The sequence below is a fragment of the Epinephelus fuscoguttatus genome, linkage group LG10 (genome assembly GCF_011397635.1).
Source record: "Epinephelus fuscoguttatus linkage group LG10, E.fuscoguttatus.final_Chr_v1".
Taxonomy (NCBI): Eukaryota; Metazoa; Chordata; class Actinopteri; order Perciformes; family Serranidae; genus Epinephelus; species Epinephelus fuscoguttatus.
Window position 1 is genome coordinate 38,890,550 of NC_064761.1, and position 18,423 is coordinate 38,908,972.

Below are 18,423 nucleotides of genomic sequence, written 5' to 3' on the forward strand. Positions count from 1 at the left end.
TCTTCATGTCACAGCCCGGCTCTTAGGTTGGACAAAAAGAGGGACACACTGGTAAATCAACAATAAAGTGATATATTAACTTCAACGGGTTAGGGTTAAAAAACAACAACAAGAAGTTACAAACAGATATGAGGCATCTCTGGTGGTCAGTAGTGTAGGGAGTGGATGAATGAAAATGTGCTGTGTGAGTGGCGTGTAAAAGCAAGGTATGGTGAGGAGGTCTACCAAAACCAGGTGTGTCCCATGACGCTGATTGCACTCAATCAAGGTCTGCAGCTGTGGAATAAGACAGCACAGACACAGCAAAGAAACCAAGAAGTGAGACTGTCACACAGTGCATTTTTATTTTGTTTCATCCCTCATTAACATTCATAACCTTTTCCATCATTAGCTCTCCTGTATTGTGTTGTGGAGTTGCCTGTGCCTGACATGGCAAACTGTCAGAGCCCTACAAAAGGCTACTCGTGTGCATGTTTTTGACCACACTGTCAGAAACAGACTCCATGAGGGTGGCATGAGGGCCCAATGGCCTCTAGTGGGACCTGTGCTCACAGCCCAGCTCCGTGCAGCTCCATCATTCACCAGAAAACACCAAGATTGGCAGGTCCACCATTGGCGCCCCGTTCTCTTCACACATTCCTGAGCCATGTGTGCAGTGTGGCATGGTGCATTATCCTGCTGGGGGGCCACTGCCATTGGGGAGTACTGTTGCCATGAGGGGGGGTACATGGTCTGCAACGGTGTTTGAGTGGGTGGAACATGTCAGGTGGTATCCACATGAATGCCAGAACCAAAGATTTCCCAGCAGAACAATGCACTGGAACAAAATAATCAAAGTTATTCACTTCACCTGTCAGTGGTTTGAATGTTCTGGCTGATCGGTGTATAGTTTATGATGAATGTATTTAGTCTCTGATGACTAAACTTTACCCTCAGTCAACACTCAACAGCATGAATTCTGTTAACAGAATAAACCTTCAAACAACATATTGTTGAGTCAACATCTAAACCAGTCAGCTGTTAGATCAGGTGAGAGCCATGACGTCAAGAACAAAACTAACCAGCATGCATTGTGTGGCGATCGCTGGTGATCGAATCTGTGCAGGCCTGGCTCATCTTGAACGAGCCTAATGATTTGCAAATAGAGAAATGTGCATGCCCTGTGAACAGTCTCTGTGGTATTGTACTTTAATGTCACATGATGTATAAATGATTCTACTTCCACAGGTGCAGTCGAATAATCTCCATTTATTAAAAACAGAAACGCTTAGAAAATAATAGCAGTACAGTAAGGTGCAAATTACACTTGAGACATGTTGCATTTCGACTAGTGGTTGACATCCTCTGCCAGCGATGTTACCAACTCCCGATTAAGGATGTTCCAGTCAATACTGAAAAATATCACAAAATTACAACACAATGCATGGATTACATGGGAATGCTGTGAAAGACTGGAGTGAAGAGAGACCAGATTCATGAGTCTTTAATTCAAGTTTTTGTCGCCCATGTTCTAAATGTGCCGCATATTTTTACTCTCCCCTCATTCAATTTTAAGAGATGACAGGGGTGAACCATTTCATCTGGAGCTGTCAGGAAGGTGCTGCATCACTTCAGAGGCTTTGACACTTTGAACCCAGGCTGCCTGCACAACTACAATTCAGATGAATGAGTAAGCAAGAACAAAGTGAGAAAACGTCCCGAAACAGTTTGAGATAAGAGAAAGAAGCAGCGGTATACTGTGATATGCTGCCACTGCTGGTGCCAATATCACACATCACAGGCATGAGGCCGAAGGCAACAGTGGCAAGCAAACTAAAGCTGCTTAGTTTCGACTAATACAATGGACAAGACAGATCTGAAAACATAGATACATAATGAATTTTCTTTTTACAGTTTATCTTTTCATTCCTTTCAAAGCTGTGCCTGTAAGTGCAAAACACAGACCTTGTTACAGCGATCTTTTCTCTCTAAGTAGGCAGAAGTTCAATTACAGTAACAGCCTTCCAGATGCTAATATAATCACGGATTTAATTCATCCGCACACTTTTCTGTCAGGTTAACTGAAGGGAAATCTTTCACATACTGAATCTTAATGGGATGGAAAAATACTGAGGTGCTCAGGCTTTTAACTACAATCACCAAAGCTCCTGTTGTAATACTGATGTAGTCCAGAGGGGCTGCGAGCAGTGCTTTCTGAGAGCTACATCAGACTGCTGTGAGACGAGGATAAAGCTACAGTAGGTAACTCTTTAAGCAAACATGACAAAATCATTTGTTATAACTGTCACTATATCCTGACAGGAGTACACGAGGCAGATGAACATCTACCTCCTCATAGTGCTCATAATGGCATTTGCAAGAATTATGAAAACAACCAATCAGAGCTGAGGTGTCTCAAACACTTCTTGTCAGTCGCTGCTTTTGAACTGCAGTCAAACTGTCAAACCAGGCAAAGATTTTCAGAATCTTATTTTAGTATACTGTTTGGCTGTAACATGAGAACATTTGCTCTGGCAGGTGGGCGGTGTTTTGTTTCGGCTCAACAGTTTTTAACACGGCAGCAGGGTCACAAACTTTCTCATTACTTGTTACTGTTACAGTCACTAATCAAATAATTATGTCATTACTTGCCGTAGATTTTATTAATAACTAGATGCTGAATGCCAAGATGGCACCCGGGGCATACGCTAAAAAAAAGTTCACCAACTTCTGGGTTTACTTCCGAGGTATGCGACCCACTGAATATGCACAGTAGTTTTCCTCCTGCTCGGCTTGTAGACTTTACATTGTGATGACTTCATGGATGTTAAATCGTTTTTCTCGGCTTGAGGAAAGTTGTACAAATAAAAAACCTCCATGGATCAAAAATTCATGATAGAAAGAGTCATTAACGACCTTGACTGCATTCGAGGTGTCCTGTCAACAGTTTTACAGACGTGTTTTTTATGATGGTGGTCTATGGGGAAAATCCCTTTTGGGCCGCAGGGAATTATTTCACTGCAATACCATGAGTGACCACTGGGAAATGTTGCTGAGGGGCTTTCCTGGGGCCTGTTAGTTGTGTTACAGAAGTTTTTCAATTATATGCATAATGGATGGATTAAAAAAAAAATCGTCAAACATGCCAACATCATCAACGCCGTCCAGAGTACCCGTGGAGAGGCTCTTCAGTCTGGACAGTTTTGCGCTGGTGCCAAGGATGAACAGGTTGTCTGACGAAGGATTAGAGCAGCGGTTCCCAACTGGTGGGTCGTGACTCCATTTTAAGTTGACCGCAAGTGACTCGCGAAAGTGTCAGGTTTGTGAAAAACACACTTTGTTTTGAGGTACAGTGAATATCCAGCACGGAGCTTTTATTTTGAAGTGTCATTTCCTGCTGTAGAGTGACTTAAGACAGCAAACTAGCTTAACGACAAGTGTGATGCTGGATATTTTAAACTATCTGAAACTTGAACTAATGAGTAATACGGCAAAAGTTAAGTCACACATTTTTTTTTGTGATGAGTAATGTGTACTTTTATGAGTAACGACCCTAACACTGCTAGTTTGACAGTTTGACCACAGCTCATGAGCAGTGATTGACATGACCGACAGCTGCTCTCTCTGTGATTGTCCGAAGTCTCCATCACGGGCTGGATTTTCTAAAGCCCGATAAGAGAACCAAGCGGACACACAGAAGTCTAGTGTTCTCTCGGACCACTTCAATTAGAAAACAAAAAAGAAAAAAAGTTAACTATGGGATTTTTGCTCAATGGTGCCAAAATCAAACTGCCTACTCCAGCTTTAATTCATTATTATATGTAAAAACAGAGAATAAATTATCTCCTGGAAACTCTGTAAAAGGCGAACTCTATAAAGAAGGGGAACATCAGGAGGAGCCAGTTTAAGTTTCACTGCGTGTTCTAACTACCAGGATATGCTTTCAAAATGACGCTGCAACGGTCTGTGTATTTATAAATATCCTCAAATAATTTCTATATAAGGCGGCCTGCTGGAAAATCAAAGTTATCAAAAACAGTTGTTGCGGTAGAAACTTGACTCATGTGCCAGCAATGCTTTTTCTTCTTTTAAATGTGCGTGTTAATGTTGTTACAGTTCCTGACCAGAACAATGATCATTCAATCTCCTCTCAAAGCATCTGAGAGGTAAAGTGAGAGACATGACTGAGCAGCAATACTGTTCACTGCAAAACAAACGGGTCAGAATTGAGATGCTTGAGTCAAAGGTCAGTCGTGTAGTGATGGAACAGGCTTCGTCAGTCCGCTACGTTAAGGCCAGAGGGAAGTTGCCAAAGTAGAATTGCACTGTAATGAGACCCCATGTTTTATCAATGATAACGAAACACATACAGTATAACTAATATTCCTTAACTTAGTTTAAGAGAACGGTTGGATGACTGCGGAGCACCTAAGTATTTCAACACACACAGCCTGTCCCACAGGCCTGCAGCCAGCAGTGTGCACACCCATGTCCCAAACACTGACACACAGGGCTTCACAGTCAACACTGCACTGGATCCGTCCAGGAGGGAGGACAGCCGAGGGAGAGCGGGAGGAGAAGGTTTCACTCTCGGCAGACAGAGACTCTTCTTACAGTTTGTGTCACGGCTGGCCGTCAAGACCCCGTCGTCTCCCTTTACGAGCTCTCCAGAGCGTCGAGGACTTTCATGATCTGCTGCTTGATGACCTTGGTGGCGTCGCCTGCGTTGGGTATCAAATATCTGGGAGGAGGGAGGGAAGGAAAATGTTAGTTCACTGGAAATAGAAATTAACAAATAACTACCTGCTTTATGTTGAATGTATGGTGGGATGAAGGACATTGCTGATTATTGGTTGCAGGAGGAACATTTTAATTTTCTAAATATGTTTTCATTATATTTATTTTTCTAATTACTATTATTTTTAATTATCATTTCGAATTTTTCAATATTTTTTTTTTAAATTTTAATAATTATTTCTGTAACAATTTTAAATGTATTTATTTTTATCTTCAATTTTTTATTGTATGTTTGTATATTGATACAGTTATGTATTGTTTATGTTTCTTAAAAATCTGTAGTGTAAAAACAGTGTAAAAACAAACAAAAAACTACCAACAAATAATGTTCTCTCTCTCAAGCTTCTATTAAGAGTTTCATAAACATCAGTTTTAATATCCTATAATAATTAACATAAGTCCAATTAAGACTATTGTTCTTCATCTCCCAGAATACTCTGCTTATGTACATGACCCAAATTTGTTTGTGCAATTCTAAAATTAGTTAGTAGTTTAGAAAATATGCTTATTAAAGAAAAGTATTTCATCCCTGCCTTAAATTTGCACCTTATTCAGGTCTTTTCTGATCATTAAGATTTTACAAGCACCTTTCAACTGCTGATATCTCCACTCCAGCTGAGTTGTTGCTGCCGAATTTGAACGTGATCAGTTCCGGGTGCTTCTTTTTGGATGTGATCTTCACCACAGAGTTCAGTGCTTGTCTGGATTGGATGTAGGCGAAGCCTTTCCTCGAGGCAATCTCCCGCAGGCAGTACATGTGAGTGGCTGTGATCAACAAGTGGCTGCAAGAACGACAGATGAAGGGAGTCAGAGTTATGATTCATGGATTCCTCAATTATTGTTCATTCCTTTTTAAAGCAGTGGAGATTAGTCACATTTAATGCAACTTCCCCTTCAGTTTACCCAATCCAGCCTTTGACACCCATGACAGCTGGGGAGGAAGGGCGTCAGAGTTTCATGTGAGGAAGATTTTTATTCATATAATTATAAAGTAAATCTTAACCTGTCAATTGTTATTTATTAAGAGTCTCACTGTGTTTTTATATTTTGGGAAAGTACCGATAGGACATTTGATTTTCTCTGTATCACCCAGTCCTGGAGTCAACCACTGCGCATTTCTACTAGATCAGGAAGCAAAACATACCAACTTGTTGATATCATTGATGTTTTATTCTGCCTTTATCTGCAGCCATAAAGGGAATCAGGAGTTACAAGGAAGCCAGGACCAGCTCGCTAACCTTAGCCAGTGTAAGCCATGTTGCTACATGGCCAAAGCTCGGCACGTTTTTTTGTGGTGGACTTTCTAAAATGACAAGTGGTTAAACTTATGATCAACGAGTTGAAAAGCAGACAGATTGTTGAATATCTGAAGACGCCACCAGGTAAAGTTAGGTAAACTGTCTTTGCTAGGCTAGAAAACGGAAAGCAATCCCGTTGTCTTTGCTCAACCTGGTCTCACTCCAAAGTCATTATGAACCGCGGCTTGGTCAGTGACTACCGGCATCAGACAGACGAAAAAGCCGTCCTTTCGCATCAGCATGACACACAGCCGGTCACCATTACTGTTTAATGGCACCTGGCAGTGTCAATAGGAAACATGGTGGGACAACAACAAAAGTTAAGACAGCTGAAGTTGAAGTAGCCGATGTTTGCTTCCTGTAAAGCCAAACCATGTGCCTTCGCTGCCTAAACCCAACTACGTACAAGTGTTGGCAAAACATAACCACGTGCGTTTGTTGTTGAAGGAAAATTCCCGTTGTTGTACCTACATAGTACATTTATTTTGAAAGAGACTGTATGCAAACTTCACATTTCCTGTGAAAATGGAAATGTATTTTTAAAAACAGAGTTGACACGGCGTCCCAGAACGTTAACAACCAACACGCCCAGGGTACCTTGCATGTCATATACTGATGTGGAAAGCCCATGGCTAAACATCGATATATGTGACAAGGTCAGAGTGAGAAGGCAGCGACTCACCTGGGGAACATGTGACCAGTTTCTTTCACCTCATTACACGGAATGTGATGTTTTACGTCTGGTTTGTTTATCCAGGTCTGAATGTTGACAATCTCCTTCCTGTCATCGTCTGACATTGACGAGCTGTCGATCTCGTCTACAGAGACATTAGATGGATGTTATTTTTCCAAAATAAAACATGTCACATTGGCTTTTTAATTTCCACTGTAGTTACATTCAGTGGGAGTTTACCTGTGTCATACTCCTCCTCATCACCAATACTGAAAACGGGCTTCACCCCCCGGTAAGGTTTTCCGACGCGGTCGCTGCTGCTCACATGCCTAGAGATGGAAAACAATAAGGCAGCTTAGCGTCTCATCCACTCTGAGTGAAGGATGTGAGGATACATTAATGCCTGTGATGAAAAGTCACATTAAATACACATAACAGCAAGGCTGCACACAAATAGCAATGGCATGAAGACTTCCTTAGCCCACTAGTGCCAGGTTATGCTGTCAAACATAAAGAAGGAGGTTAAATGAGACATTTATACCACAGAAGAGCTAGATTAGTCAGTGTATGATATTCAGGGCTTTTAACAGCAAATTATAGTTTTATTTCTTTGTTGATTCATATTTTTGCACAGCCCTGGCTATCATCTAAAAGAACAACAATGACATGGAAAGACAGACTTGTTAAGTGCATCTCCAAGCAAACAGCAGTGAAGCTCTTAAGTTAAGTTCTACCTAAAACACCTCAAGTTATTCAGACGACAGCCTCAGTGAGTTGTGGATGTTAAGATGGCTCGATGCTTCCTGAAAGGCCACAGCAGCTTCAGTAGTGCCAACTAAACAGCAGCGCTGAATGTTGTTAGTGAAAGCATGAAGACAGATCTTTAAGGGATTGTTCAGATTTTTCGAAGTGAGGTGGTATGAGGTGCTTATCCATAGTCAGTGTATCACCTACAGTAGATGCGCACATTGCTTATCTTCTGTGGTGGTATTCCTGTCTGCTTCTCCAAACTAGAAGCACGCCGACCATCATCCACTGTGGGTAAGTACCTCATACGACCCCGCTTCAAAAAAATCCAAACTATCCCTTTAAACTTCTCATACGTGTATTGTTGTTACATGAGTGAGATGCTGATATACTAAGCATGCGTTAATGTGACACAGGCTATCTCTCCTACGATCCCGTCGACTGGTGCGGGTCTACAGCCAGTGGGCATGCTGGTGACAAACAGCTCGATGTCAGGGAGCTCTTACCGATCTGGAATCACCTTCTCTGGCCAGGGCAGATTGAAAGATATTCTAGCATGGAATAAGGCACAAGGTATGGTAAACTTAAAATAAAAAATACAAAAAAAAAAGACCCTGCAAAGCTAAATGTAAATTGTTAAAAATATCGATATTTGGCATCATGTTAGATACCATGTTGAAAAATTGATATTGAGGTCATACAGGTTCAAATTTCCATTAAAAGATACAAATCTTTGTGTGATTAGTAGCAGCGAACTGCAGAATGACTGAAGTAAACATGATCAAAAAGAGAGAGTGTGAAAGCGCAGCTGGTATCGGTGTATCAGTACTGCAGAAAATGAGTATTAGTACTGTTTTTAATACTCAGAATCAATATGTTTAAATTGATTAATAGATATTGTCAATAACAGTAGCTGCAGCGTGCGATTCAAGGGTGCAGGTTTAGGATTCAGAGAAGGAACTCAGACCTCACCTGTCTACAGGGGTGGAGGTGTTCTCGATGAAGCTGATCATCTTCTCCTTCACGTTCACTGACTTGGACTTTAAAGCAAACGTCATTTTGTTGACCAAAGACTTGACGCCTTTGCCGTCTCCAGGGCTACTTAGTGACTCTCCCTTCATCAGGAAAAAACAGAAGTAAAAACGTATTCAGGATGAACTGGCAACATAATGCTTCAGTGATTTTCTTTAAGTCAAACTTCCGGTCTCTTACATCAGCAGAGCTGAGGCTGCTGTGGGATCCTGACGTGCTGACGATCCAGTGCAGGTATGAAGAGTCCAGACCCTCAATATTCATGTCGACCAGATGCTTTTGGAGGGCTGAAATCACACAAATCTCACTGAGCTTCCTTTTTTCACTAAAAACCAAACTGGATCAAAAATATAAACAATGCATCAGCGTGATCCATCAGCACACCTTAAATTTCACTGTGACAACTTTGACCATCACTTTAGATTTTATATGACAAACACGAGTGGCTCTTCAAGCGTTTAAAAAATATATATATATGAATTACGACCGGATTATGCGAACAGCATATATTCCAATCCTCACTCTGAGAAAAAAACGGTATGTCACAGAGTGTCAATCCTGTGGGCTACAGCAACACTAAACCCCTGAGCTTGCCTGAGAAGGACTAAAGGCACAAACCCACTATTTTTAAGTATCCCATGGAGAGAGACTCTCACTGCAGCCTGTCTTATCCTGTTCTGAAAATGTTGGACACCCAGAGCAGTGAGTGACAACAACCCCGCCCACATTAGAGAACTCTTTACGGTGGAAACGGTAGGGTCTAGATACCATGTCTAAAGGGTTACTTTTGGTTCCAAAGGCACCAAACCGAAAGTGTTTGGTGGAGACGGGACTTAATGATGAAACAGATTTTGTTTATTTTACTTTTTGGACTCAAGCAATTTGCACAATGTCAATCAAAAGTGCATTTCCGAACTTTACTTCCAGTACTCACTTCTGTGTGGTGAATGTTTTCATCCATTTTCTTGTTTTAAACACTGGAGCATCACTTTATTTCTCTATATTGATATTCTTTTCACCTTATCATTAAACGTGAAGCACCTCATAAAGACAGTTTTGGTGAGTGTTGTAAATGGAAACAGAGTTACTGATAAGCAAACAAGTGATTAAGGGTGTATATCCGTCCACTTGCGGCTAACTGTGGGTGTGAAAATGAGGGTTGTGCACGTGTACCCAGTTCCACATTGTTGTAAATTCTGTCTTTGTGTGTGCACTGTTTAATGCATCCGGCCCCAGATGTCTCAGTGTTCTCACATTCACGTACTTACCCATGAAGCCTCCTTTAGCAATGCTGACATATTCTTTGTTTTTCTGCAACAGAAAACCTTTGATTAGTAAAGATGTCAGCAAGGAACATGCAATTCAGATCAATTTGTGTTACCTAACAGGAAGCAAGCTACAGCTACTTTCTCTGTTCATGTCCCTCACCTGCAGGAAATGGGCCAACACCATGTTCATGTACATGTCCTCCTCCTCCCTGCCACTGCCCATGAAGCACAGGTGCTCTCCGCTGGCAATGGAGCCGGACTCCAGAGACTGTTTCTGAGCCTCCAAGAGGGACTTCACAGACAGAGCGAACTCAGAGGGGTTCTGAAGCATCTGTGAGGAGAAAAGAGAACACATTTATTACTCTGTAAACATTGATAACACTGCATATGTTTTAACACAGAATCAATATTGTCAGCTCTCACCAGGTCAGAGTCCAGGTGGAAGGCTGTGGACAGGTGGCCAGCGTTGTACTGCTCTGCAGGCCGACAATCCACCACAAAAAAACGAACCCCATCCTGGAAGTCAAATCCATTATTATCACATCATATTCTCTTTCCATCTACTCACTCAGCTGACTTTAGTAATCTGAGAGTTACTGACCTGCTGCAGCTGGTTGGCCTGCAGGATCTCAGGGACAGACACAGGGAGACACAGAGCCTGACTCAGGTCAGTGTCCTCCTCTTTCAGAGCCACCAGGCTGCTGCCAAACAGATTCTGGTTCATCTGGTGGGGTGGAAAAAGCAAACACACAATGATGGCTTTGACACAATGAGGTCTCTTGTGCGGCTGCCTTCCTCTCTTTGTTGGCCGTCTCATCTCAGCACTGCTCCAAACACAAACACATACTGTACACAGAGCCTCACCTTTCTGAGAGACAGAGGGGTTTTGCTCTGGTAATACTGGGCCAAAGAAAACAAATCTTCAATGTCCTCGGCTTCCAGGTGAGATGGAGATGACTCCAGCATTTCTGTGACAAAGAAAGCCTTGTTTAAGTCCAATATTTAACAAGAGACTGGACAAACCCACACATACAAAGACGGCAGGTCAGACTTACTGATGATGTCCTCTCTGCTGTCTCCCTCTTGTGTAAGGATGGACTCTCTATGGGGGAATCAAACAAAGACAAATTTTACATTTAAGGTTCTTTGGTATGATCATGTGTCTGTGTAGCTTCAACTAGTGGCTGCCTACTTGGCATTGACGAGGATGATGAGCATGAGGAAGAAGATGAGGAAGGGGTCGGCCTGCTGGAAGTAGCAGTCCCACAAGGTCTGGGTCACGTCAGGAGGGCAGTGGCTGGAAAAGAGACTGCCCATCTGTGGAGGGAACATAAACATAGACACATACAGTAGTTCAGATAGAAGTTCAGTTGTAGTGTTTTGTCAGATATTTCTTTATTTAGTCTTCGACTGTTGTTAATTTTTAACATATTAGTTAGTTTGTAATCAGATTACAGCCAACCACCTTAGTCAAAGAAAACCGTAACTATTGTAGTTTTAGTGAATTCAAACTTTTTACATTCTATGTTTTTTTGTCATCAAATTATACTGAACACTCTAGTCGAGCCAAAACTAATAATTAATATATGTAATGTTGTCATTTTAATCTGATAAAAATCTGATATGACAGAAAACAAAGGTTAAATGATTTAGAACGCAGCTTTGCAGAAAGTGTCTGGTCTTGTGGTCTGACACATGTCATTGTTAACCTTAACTTAAGTACGTTCCTGGAAATAGGACAGTGGCATGATATGGCATGATATGGCATGCGGTGGCGCTTTCATGAGATCCAAACTACAATGGCTGTTTGAATGCACGCCTTTCAACAGTGGTAAATTTTTGCCTTTGTCCTCCTTACTGTGCCCACTGTGTGCTAGTTTTGATGTGGTGTAGGCAGCACAGGAAACAGCACTGCTGCACTTGAAAGGAAAAAAAAGTTTGTCTCCGTCAACAACAGAGAGTGTTTAGGAAAGTTTTAAGCTGCAACCAGCGTCAGTTGATCCACAAAAACTCCCCCATCGTTTGGCAACCGCAGTTTTGCCTTTCACATGGTGGTTGTAGCTGTTATGAATTTGTGCTTGTTAAACTACATTTTTTCATCAATATTGCACGTTGATATAGCAACAGTTAGTGTTAAACGACGTCAGTGCCATCTGGTCATTGTCTTGACTCACTCATCGAAAAAAAAGGTCGTTGACCAACACTTTAGTTTCGGTTTTTAGTAAGGAAATTAAAACTGCTTCAGACATGGTCAGAGTCGGCAGGCAATAACATGTCAGAATGTCTTGGTAAAAACTGTGACTGTAAAGAAACAAAAAAACACACCCAGTTGATGGCGTAGGAGTCAGGTGTGATCTTTTTGGTGTCCAAGAAGGAGCAGAGCTCCGGCTCATGGTACTGCAGCAGTAATCTGTACAGGTGGAAGGGTCGGCCGTTTGGCACGCAGTCCCTAAAACAAACAGATGTGATATGCTTTACAATTCAAGTCTCCGTTTCCTGTCTGTTATTGAGTGGAATGTGAAGTTAAAACAGACGACTCACCTGGGGATGTATTTGTTCATGACAGCATAGAAGCAGTTGTAGAGGTCGCTGCGAGGAAGCTGAAGGCCCAGCAGTGGTTTGAGCAGGTGCGGCCAGCTCAGCTCCGGGGTGAAGGAAATGTTGCGGGACTTGCAGTAGAAAGTGATGACTGACTCAACATCTGACACCATGTCGCTCCTCTCATCCTCTGATACCTCCAGCTGGTCTAAACATGAGAACCAACACAGACTGTGTGTTAGCAGCATTTTTAAAAAAAAATAAAATATCAGGGCGTCGGTGGCTTAGTGGGTAGAGCATGTACAAGGCTGTTGCCACAGCGGCCCAGGTTCGAATCCAGTCTGTGGCCCTGTGCTGCATGTCAAAAAAATGCCCAAAAAATATGTAAAAAATAAAATAAAATATCAAATAAAAGTGGTCATTCACGTTCAACACTTAAAAACAAGAAGCAGAAAAATGTAGAATTTACAATGACACAGAAAGCTGATCATAACCTGAAGCACTACAGTAAATAATAAATGAAAAGGGGACTTTTTCTGTACGCCGTGTTTTTGCGGGCGCCACTCTCATATTCTATTTTGAGCTGAACCAGATCCTGTTGTCAACTTGTCAGAAGAGCAGGCTAATAATAAGTCATTTGTTTCTTTGAAATCCTGATGCTATTTTTCAGATACAGGTAGACTGTGAGTGAGACCCAAAATCAAGTGTATGTAGGAGTGTGTGTAACATATCTACTGCCTTAAATTGAGACACACATTCACCTTAAATCGCTGGAAAATAATGAGCCATTATTTACAAATCATGTAACAAATGCACATTTGAGATTTCAGAAAATGACACCTGTGATTTTTCTCCTAATGTGCGTGACACAACCTTATTTCAAAATTAATCAGGATTTTAAAATTCCTGTGGTCTGAGTCCAGCATGAGAGTACTCCACAAATTTAGCACTGCTCTCCTGCATCACGATAAATCAAAAAGGAGTCAAAATCAACGCAGGAGAATCAGAGATACTGTTCTTCTGATTCCACACGTTCTCTTTCCTTGTCAAAGCCTGGCACCCATATTACCCACAATGCAACTCAATTTGCTGACAGTTTGGTTGAAGACTCGGGTGTGGTATGCTAGTAGCAGCTAATGTAACCTCAAGCCATTAGCCTCAAGCAGAGATGAGGAGCGGAGCTTTTAACTCCACTCCTTCAGATGTTTAACGTCTTCAAACTTCTTCAGACCCAAATGACACTTACTGCACCTATGACATTTTGTGAAGCTTCTTCTAGAGCCACAAAAAGCTTCATACAACTATATGTGACACGTGTAAACAGACTTTGATGTGTAAAACTGGTGAAAGTTCCATTTTAAGTAAATGGCACAAATCATATCATCTCTCTATAGTTTCACTCAGGGCCAATCTTCTTCTAAATACTCCAAATCCTACAAATACTGACTCAATAATAACTGTATTATTATTACTGTTTTCTACTTGGACTTTGTTGTATCTTAGGGCTTAACTTAATTCTGTCTGGTGCTTTTCATTCTGAAGTGGATTCACATGTCGGCCCTGCACAAACAGCCAGCGCCTAAATTCACTCTGTTCATTGTTGAGCTGCTGACGACATACTTTTATCGCAGTGTTTCCAAAATCCAGGATTGTGTCAGGGAATTAGGAGCACATTCAGCTACTCACCAATAAGCTGTTGACTGCGGTTGTGAATGAGGGTCTGTTCTGGTAAATCAAGGACGCCGTCCCAGGGAGACAGGCTGTCTCCTTTTCCAGAGACATTCAGAGCGATCTGCCAACACAAAACAAAGAATCACTCCTAAACATGCAGCTACTGAATGATATCCTTAATAAAACACATGACTGAGAATGATCTGAAATCAGTAACTCGACTGCTGCTATGCTAATAAACAAAGTGATATATTAACTTGTGATGTTCAGAGACAAAAAAAGACAATTTTTGCAAACCCAGAATGAACTGACTTTAGTTAATTAACAGATGAGAATGATTACAAGCAAGTAAGTAGTTATTAGTTTTCACGTTTACAAGTAGTAGATGGATACACTAGAGCCGCAACGTCAATTAGCTGATGCAAAGAAAATTAATCACTGACTATTTTGATAGCATAATAATCATTTAAGTATTTTTTTTAAGCAAAAATGTCAAATATTTGCTCATTCCAGCTTTTAAAATGTGAGAATTTGCAGCTTTTTTTCGTCATTTATGATAATAAATGAACAGTCTTTGGGTTTTGGACTGACTGGAAGACATCACTTTGGGGTCTGGGAAATTCTGATGAACAATTTTAACAATTTCTATACAGTTTCCAGACTTAATGATAATCGACTAATCTTCAAAATCATCATAAAATAAACAGTGTTGGCCCAAGGATGCATTTTGAAATCCACAGGTGAGAAAAAAGTACAAAAGGCTAAATAACAGAGACTAACAAAAATCAAAAACACAGATCAGCAGCTCAGATTCATCCATGCAACACCAGAGGTTACAGTGAAAATGTAAAATAAAAATAATTAATAAAATCCCTGCAGCATGTTTGCAGAGACACCAGGCTCTACATAGTACAGGCAGGGCTCCCAAATTGTATAGAACAGCTCTGTTTTTGAATGTAATATACATTTATGGTGCACTCAGTCAAAAAGCACTCCCTGTCAGCCTTTAACACTTAACCATTAATCCACTGCAATAAAACGTTCTTCCTACAGTACAAGTAAGAATACAGTATGATCTCTTTTTGTTTTAGGTTGTCAGGTATCTGCTTTGCACGCCCAGGATGAGGAACACTGGGTGATACACAACTTGTTGATGGATGCTTTACAAACATCTTTTTCAAAGTAGCTCAACAGAGAGGCTTCACAGAATGGCATTCTGCACACACAGCCAACAACAGAGTGACGTCTATAAACCTAAAAAGGACAGTGTCCTTCTTCTAGTGCCATTTTTACACAGAGTCAAAGCACCAACAGGCAGACTGGAAATTAACTTTTGCTGCCACTCTGACTGGATTCCGAAATCTAGCTGTCACTCTGTAGTTTACCAATGTCTTTTTTTGGCTGGTGAGTGAAGGAAATCCAGCAGCCACAGGCATATTATTTTACGAGCATTTGGCTGGTGATTCTTTCCAACCCTGAAATGTGAGGATGTTAACTATCTGCCATCTGGACAGAACAGAACCTTTCAGCCTTTGTTTACATATGTAAAAATATGTTGTAGGTATGTGGTTTCAAACAGAGCTGACGTCTTATAGCTGTGGGTGTGTCACAGTGATGTGATAGCCGTTACGTTACTTGAGCCTGAGACGCTGGTCTTTCCTGTCTGTTGACTTACTTTACAACATGTGGACTCTGATAATAGAAATTAGTGATTCCAATTCAAACACTTACACAATATTTTGTGCACTGCTAAAAATCAACTTTTACAATTGCATGTTTGAAACTACAGTGACGGTCACATTATAAGTGAAACTATTTTTTGTAAAAGGTAGTCATTTTCAGTGTGTGGACTCCAGTTGTGTCTCTCACCTTCCACATCTTGGCCTTGTGTTGAGCTGAGTGCTCCTGGACCTGGATGATGCCTCGCTCCATCTCCATGTCAGAGCCGCCCGAATCCAGCGCCTCAGCTAGATCCTGGTCCCTAAAGACGAAGGAACAGCACACAGTTACAAAAGATAACAGATCAAGCCAAGTATAAATCTCTTAGAAACACAAACATAATATTTCTTATGTATCAGTAGTTCCCAGGATGTTGTAACCACAGATAATGACCCTTCCCACTCTAACAATTTATTTAAGATCTATTTATACTGTGAATCATGACACATTTTGCTGTGCTGTAATGATTAGTGGTTTAATGGGGTCATTAAATGATAGTCACAAAGATTCGGCTATTTTGATAATCAATTAATCATTTGAGTCACTCACAAGTAAAATTACTAAACACTGAATGGGGGCAATGCTTGGTCAGACAAAATCAGCAGAAACTTGTAATAAGACCTTGTAATTATGTTTGACATTTTAAAAACAAAATGTAAATGTTAACATTGATTAATTAATTTAAAAATAACCATTGGCTACATCACGTTATTGTTGTTCAACAAATTACAGAGACAACAAAGAGGCTTGTGCAGTGATGTGTTGAACATCAGATCGACCAGTTAACAGGTGATTTTCCATTGAGGCTGATATGATGTCACACAAAGATATGGAGATCTGTTTATGACATTTATCTCCATACGCCCAACTCTCGGAGTCCAATACTTGCTGATAACTTAAAGATTACTTAATTTATAGGTGAGGGCTATGGTCGGGCTGTGGTTAGACGGAAGCAGAACTTACATTGGACACACACGGTGAGGGTGAAACTGAGCAAAATCTCACAAAATTTTGAACCAACATGTCCTCGCTGTACATTTGCATTCTTTCTGATTCTGTCCAAGCACAGGTCAGTTTAGAGCGGACATCTTTGAATGTTTTTCATATATTTAAACACTGATTTAAATCTCTTGACAGCTCTATTTGGTGCTCTTCTTGAAAATCTTAAACTGACAGCTCTACAGACAGTAACACTCACCACTCTTTTAACCCCTACTGATCATTTTGTTAAATTAAAAGTTGGTCTTTCAAACATCTTAATGGGTATGGGATGTTTTATATAACCTTAAACTAGAAAAATAATATACTCCCCAAGCCTGTGCTTTTTAATAAAGCTTTGAGTTATTTTTATTTTTCCTCCCTTTTATTTGTATTTCCTATTATACATACATAGTTCATTTTAATTATGTTAGACTTTTTGATTTGGTCAATGTACAATCTATGCTCTTCTTCCACAGCATGCTTTATAAGTGTATAACACAATTATATATGTGCTTACACAGATGTATCCTGAGACTTTGTGTAACCTGATTGAAACACAATAAACAAATGTATTTAAGAGAAAGAGGAAAAAGAGGAAGCAGAACTCGACAAACACCGGCTACCTAGCGAGTTATTGTTAGCTCGCTGGCTAACAAGCTTTGCCTCTAAACTCGTCTGTGACAGAAAGAAAGTGATGAAAATATAAACACTTTGACGAATCTTCCTCAAATATCCCGTCAGTTATTTGAGCCCAACTTAATGAGTTGTCAGCTAATTTATCAGAACCAACTTGGCTAATGTACGTTAGCTAGCTAGCTGCCGAGCAGTAACGGTACTAAACTGGTTGCTGGTTAGCTGTTAGCATCCGTCGTCAGCGGAACAGATTGATGAAGCAAACTCATCCTCAGTTACTAAACATCAAATATGGTCACATGAAGCCGACTCGATTGTTTGACAATCGAAAAGACGCCTCTTGTGGTGTTAGTCCGATAACAAATCGTCTCACCAGCTGCCCTGAAGAGCTTCCTCCACGGCATCCGCCATTGTTGTGTTGACGGAGACACGTCAAGTGCCGTCAACACGACCGGGGGGTCGCAAAGCTGTCACTGATGAATGAGCCTCGTGACTGAAACTAATCATCCTTGTGTGAATGATTATAGGCTATAACTCACCACACTGGTGATATACCACATGATACTACATTATATTTGACTTTTTCCTGTTATATTGTTGTATTATACTTCTTATATTGTTATGTATGACACGTATAACAGTATAATATACAACATAGTACTCTACAGGTCAAAAGTTTGGAAGCAAGATCCAATTTGTACAAAAAAAAGGGATCATAGTTTCATTGGTATTCTGTGCAACAAAATAAACATGATTATCATATAAAGAGTCACTTATCAGAATACATTTTTACTATAATTATCAGGTATTTGGGTTTTTCTTGCTGAGACTTTGTTCTCTTCAAAATAACCTCCTCTGGCTTTAAAAACAGCATGGCATACATGAGGCATGTTCCACAAGTTTTTTAAGGTATGTGCCAGGAGTTGCATTAGAAGCTTTCTTAAGTTCATCAATGAGAGATTACTGATTTCTGGGGTGCACTTTTTTTATTTTTAAGATATTTTAGGGCATTTTTGCCTTTAACTGATAGGATAGTGAAATGTGAAAGGGGGAGAGAGAGAGGGAGAGACATGCAGCAAAGGGCCTC

General features: G+C 40.7%; 1 protein-coding gene across 2 annotated transcripts; it reads right to left on the reverse strand.

The window, feature by feature from the left end:
• Positions 1 to 1,228: 1,228 nt before the first annotated feature.
• tbc1d23 (TBC1 domain family, member 23) lies at positions 1,229 to 17,799 on the reverse strand. Of its 2 annotated transcripts, XM_049588437.1 has the most exons (19): positions 17,710 to 17,799; positions 15,873 to 15,984; positions 14,019 to 14,124; positions 12,336 to 12,540; positions 12,120 to 12,243; positions 10,987 to 11,111; positions 10,850 to 10,896; positions 10,659 to 10,762; positions 10,396 to 10,518; positions 10,218 to 10,310; positions 9,955 to 10,125; positions 9,795 to 9,837; positions 8,707 to 8,813; positions 8,467 to 8,609; positions 8,001 to 8,045; positions 6,988 to 7,076; positions 6,757 to 6,892; positions 5,364 to 5,558; positions 1,229 to 4,720 (listed from the first exon to the last, which is right to left on the reverse strand). In XM_049588437.1, exons 1-19 carry the CDS (start codon positions 17,745 to 17,747, stop codon positions 4,636 to 4,638), a joined length of 2,091 nt encoding a protein of 696 aa, XP_049444394.1. In that variant the 5' UTR covers positions 17,748 to 17,799; the 3' UTR covers positions 1,229 to 4,635. The 2 variants fall into 2 exon arrangements, with proteins under 2 accessions (XP_049444394.1, XP_049444395.1); XM_049588438.1 differs by lacking the exon at positions 8,001 to 8,045.
• Between the last annotated feature and the right edge of the window lie 624 nt (positions 17,800 to 18,423).

Excerpts from the sequence above, each read along its gene's own strand:
- tbc1d23 (XM_049588437.1), bottom strand. The coding sequence starts at position 17,747 with ATGGCGGATGCCGTGGAGGAAGCTCTTCAGGGCAGCTG. Across the intron at positions 14,125-15,872 it reads ACAAGGCCAAGATGTGGAAG|ATCGCTCTGAATGTCTCTGG; the intron begins GTGAGAGACACA and ends TTGTGTTGGCAG. Across the intron at positions 8,046-8,466 it reads ACCTCCACCCCTGTAGACAG|AATATCTTTCAATCTGCCCT; the intron begins GTGAGGTCTGAG and ends ATTCCATGCTAG.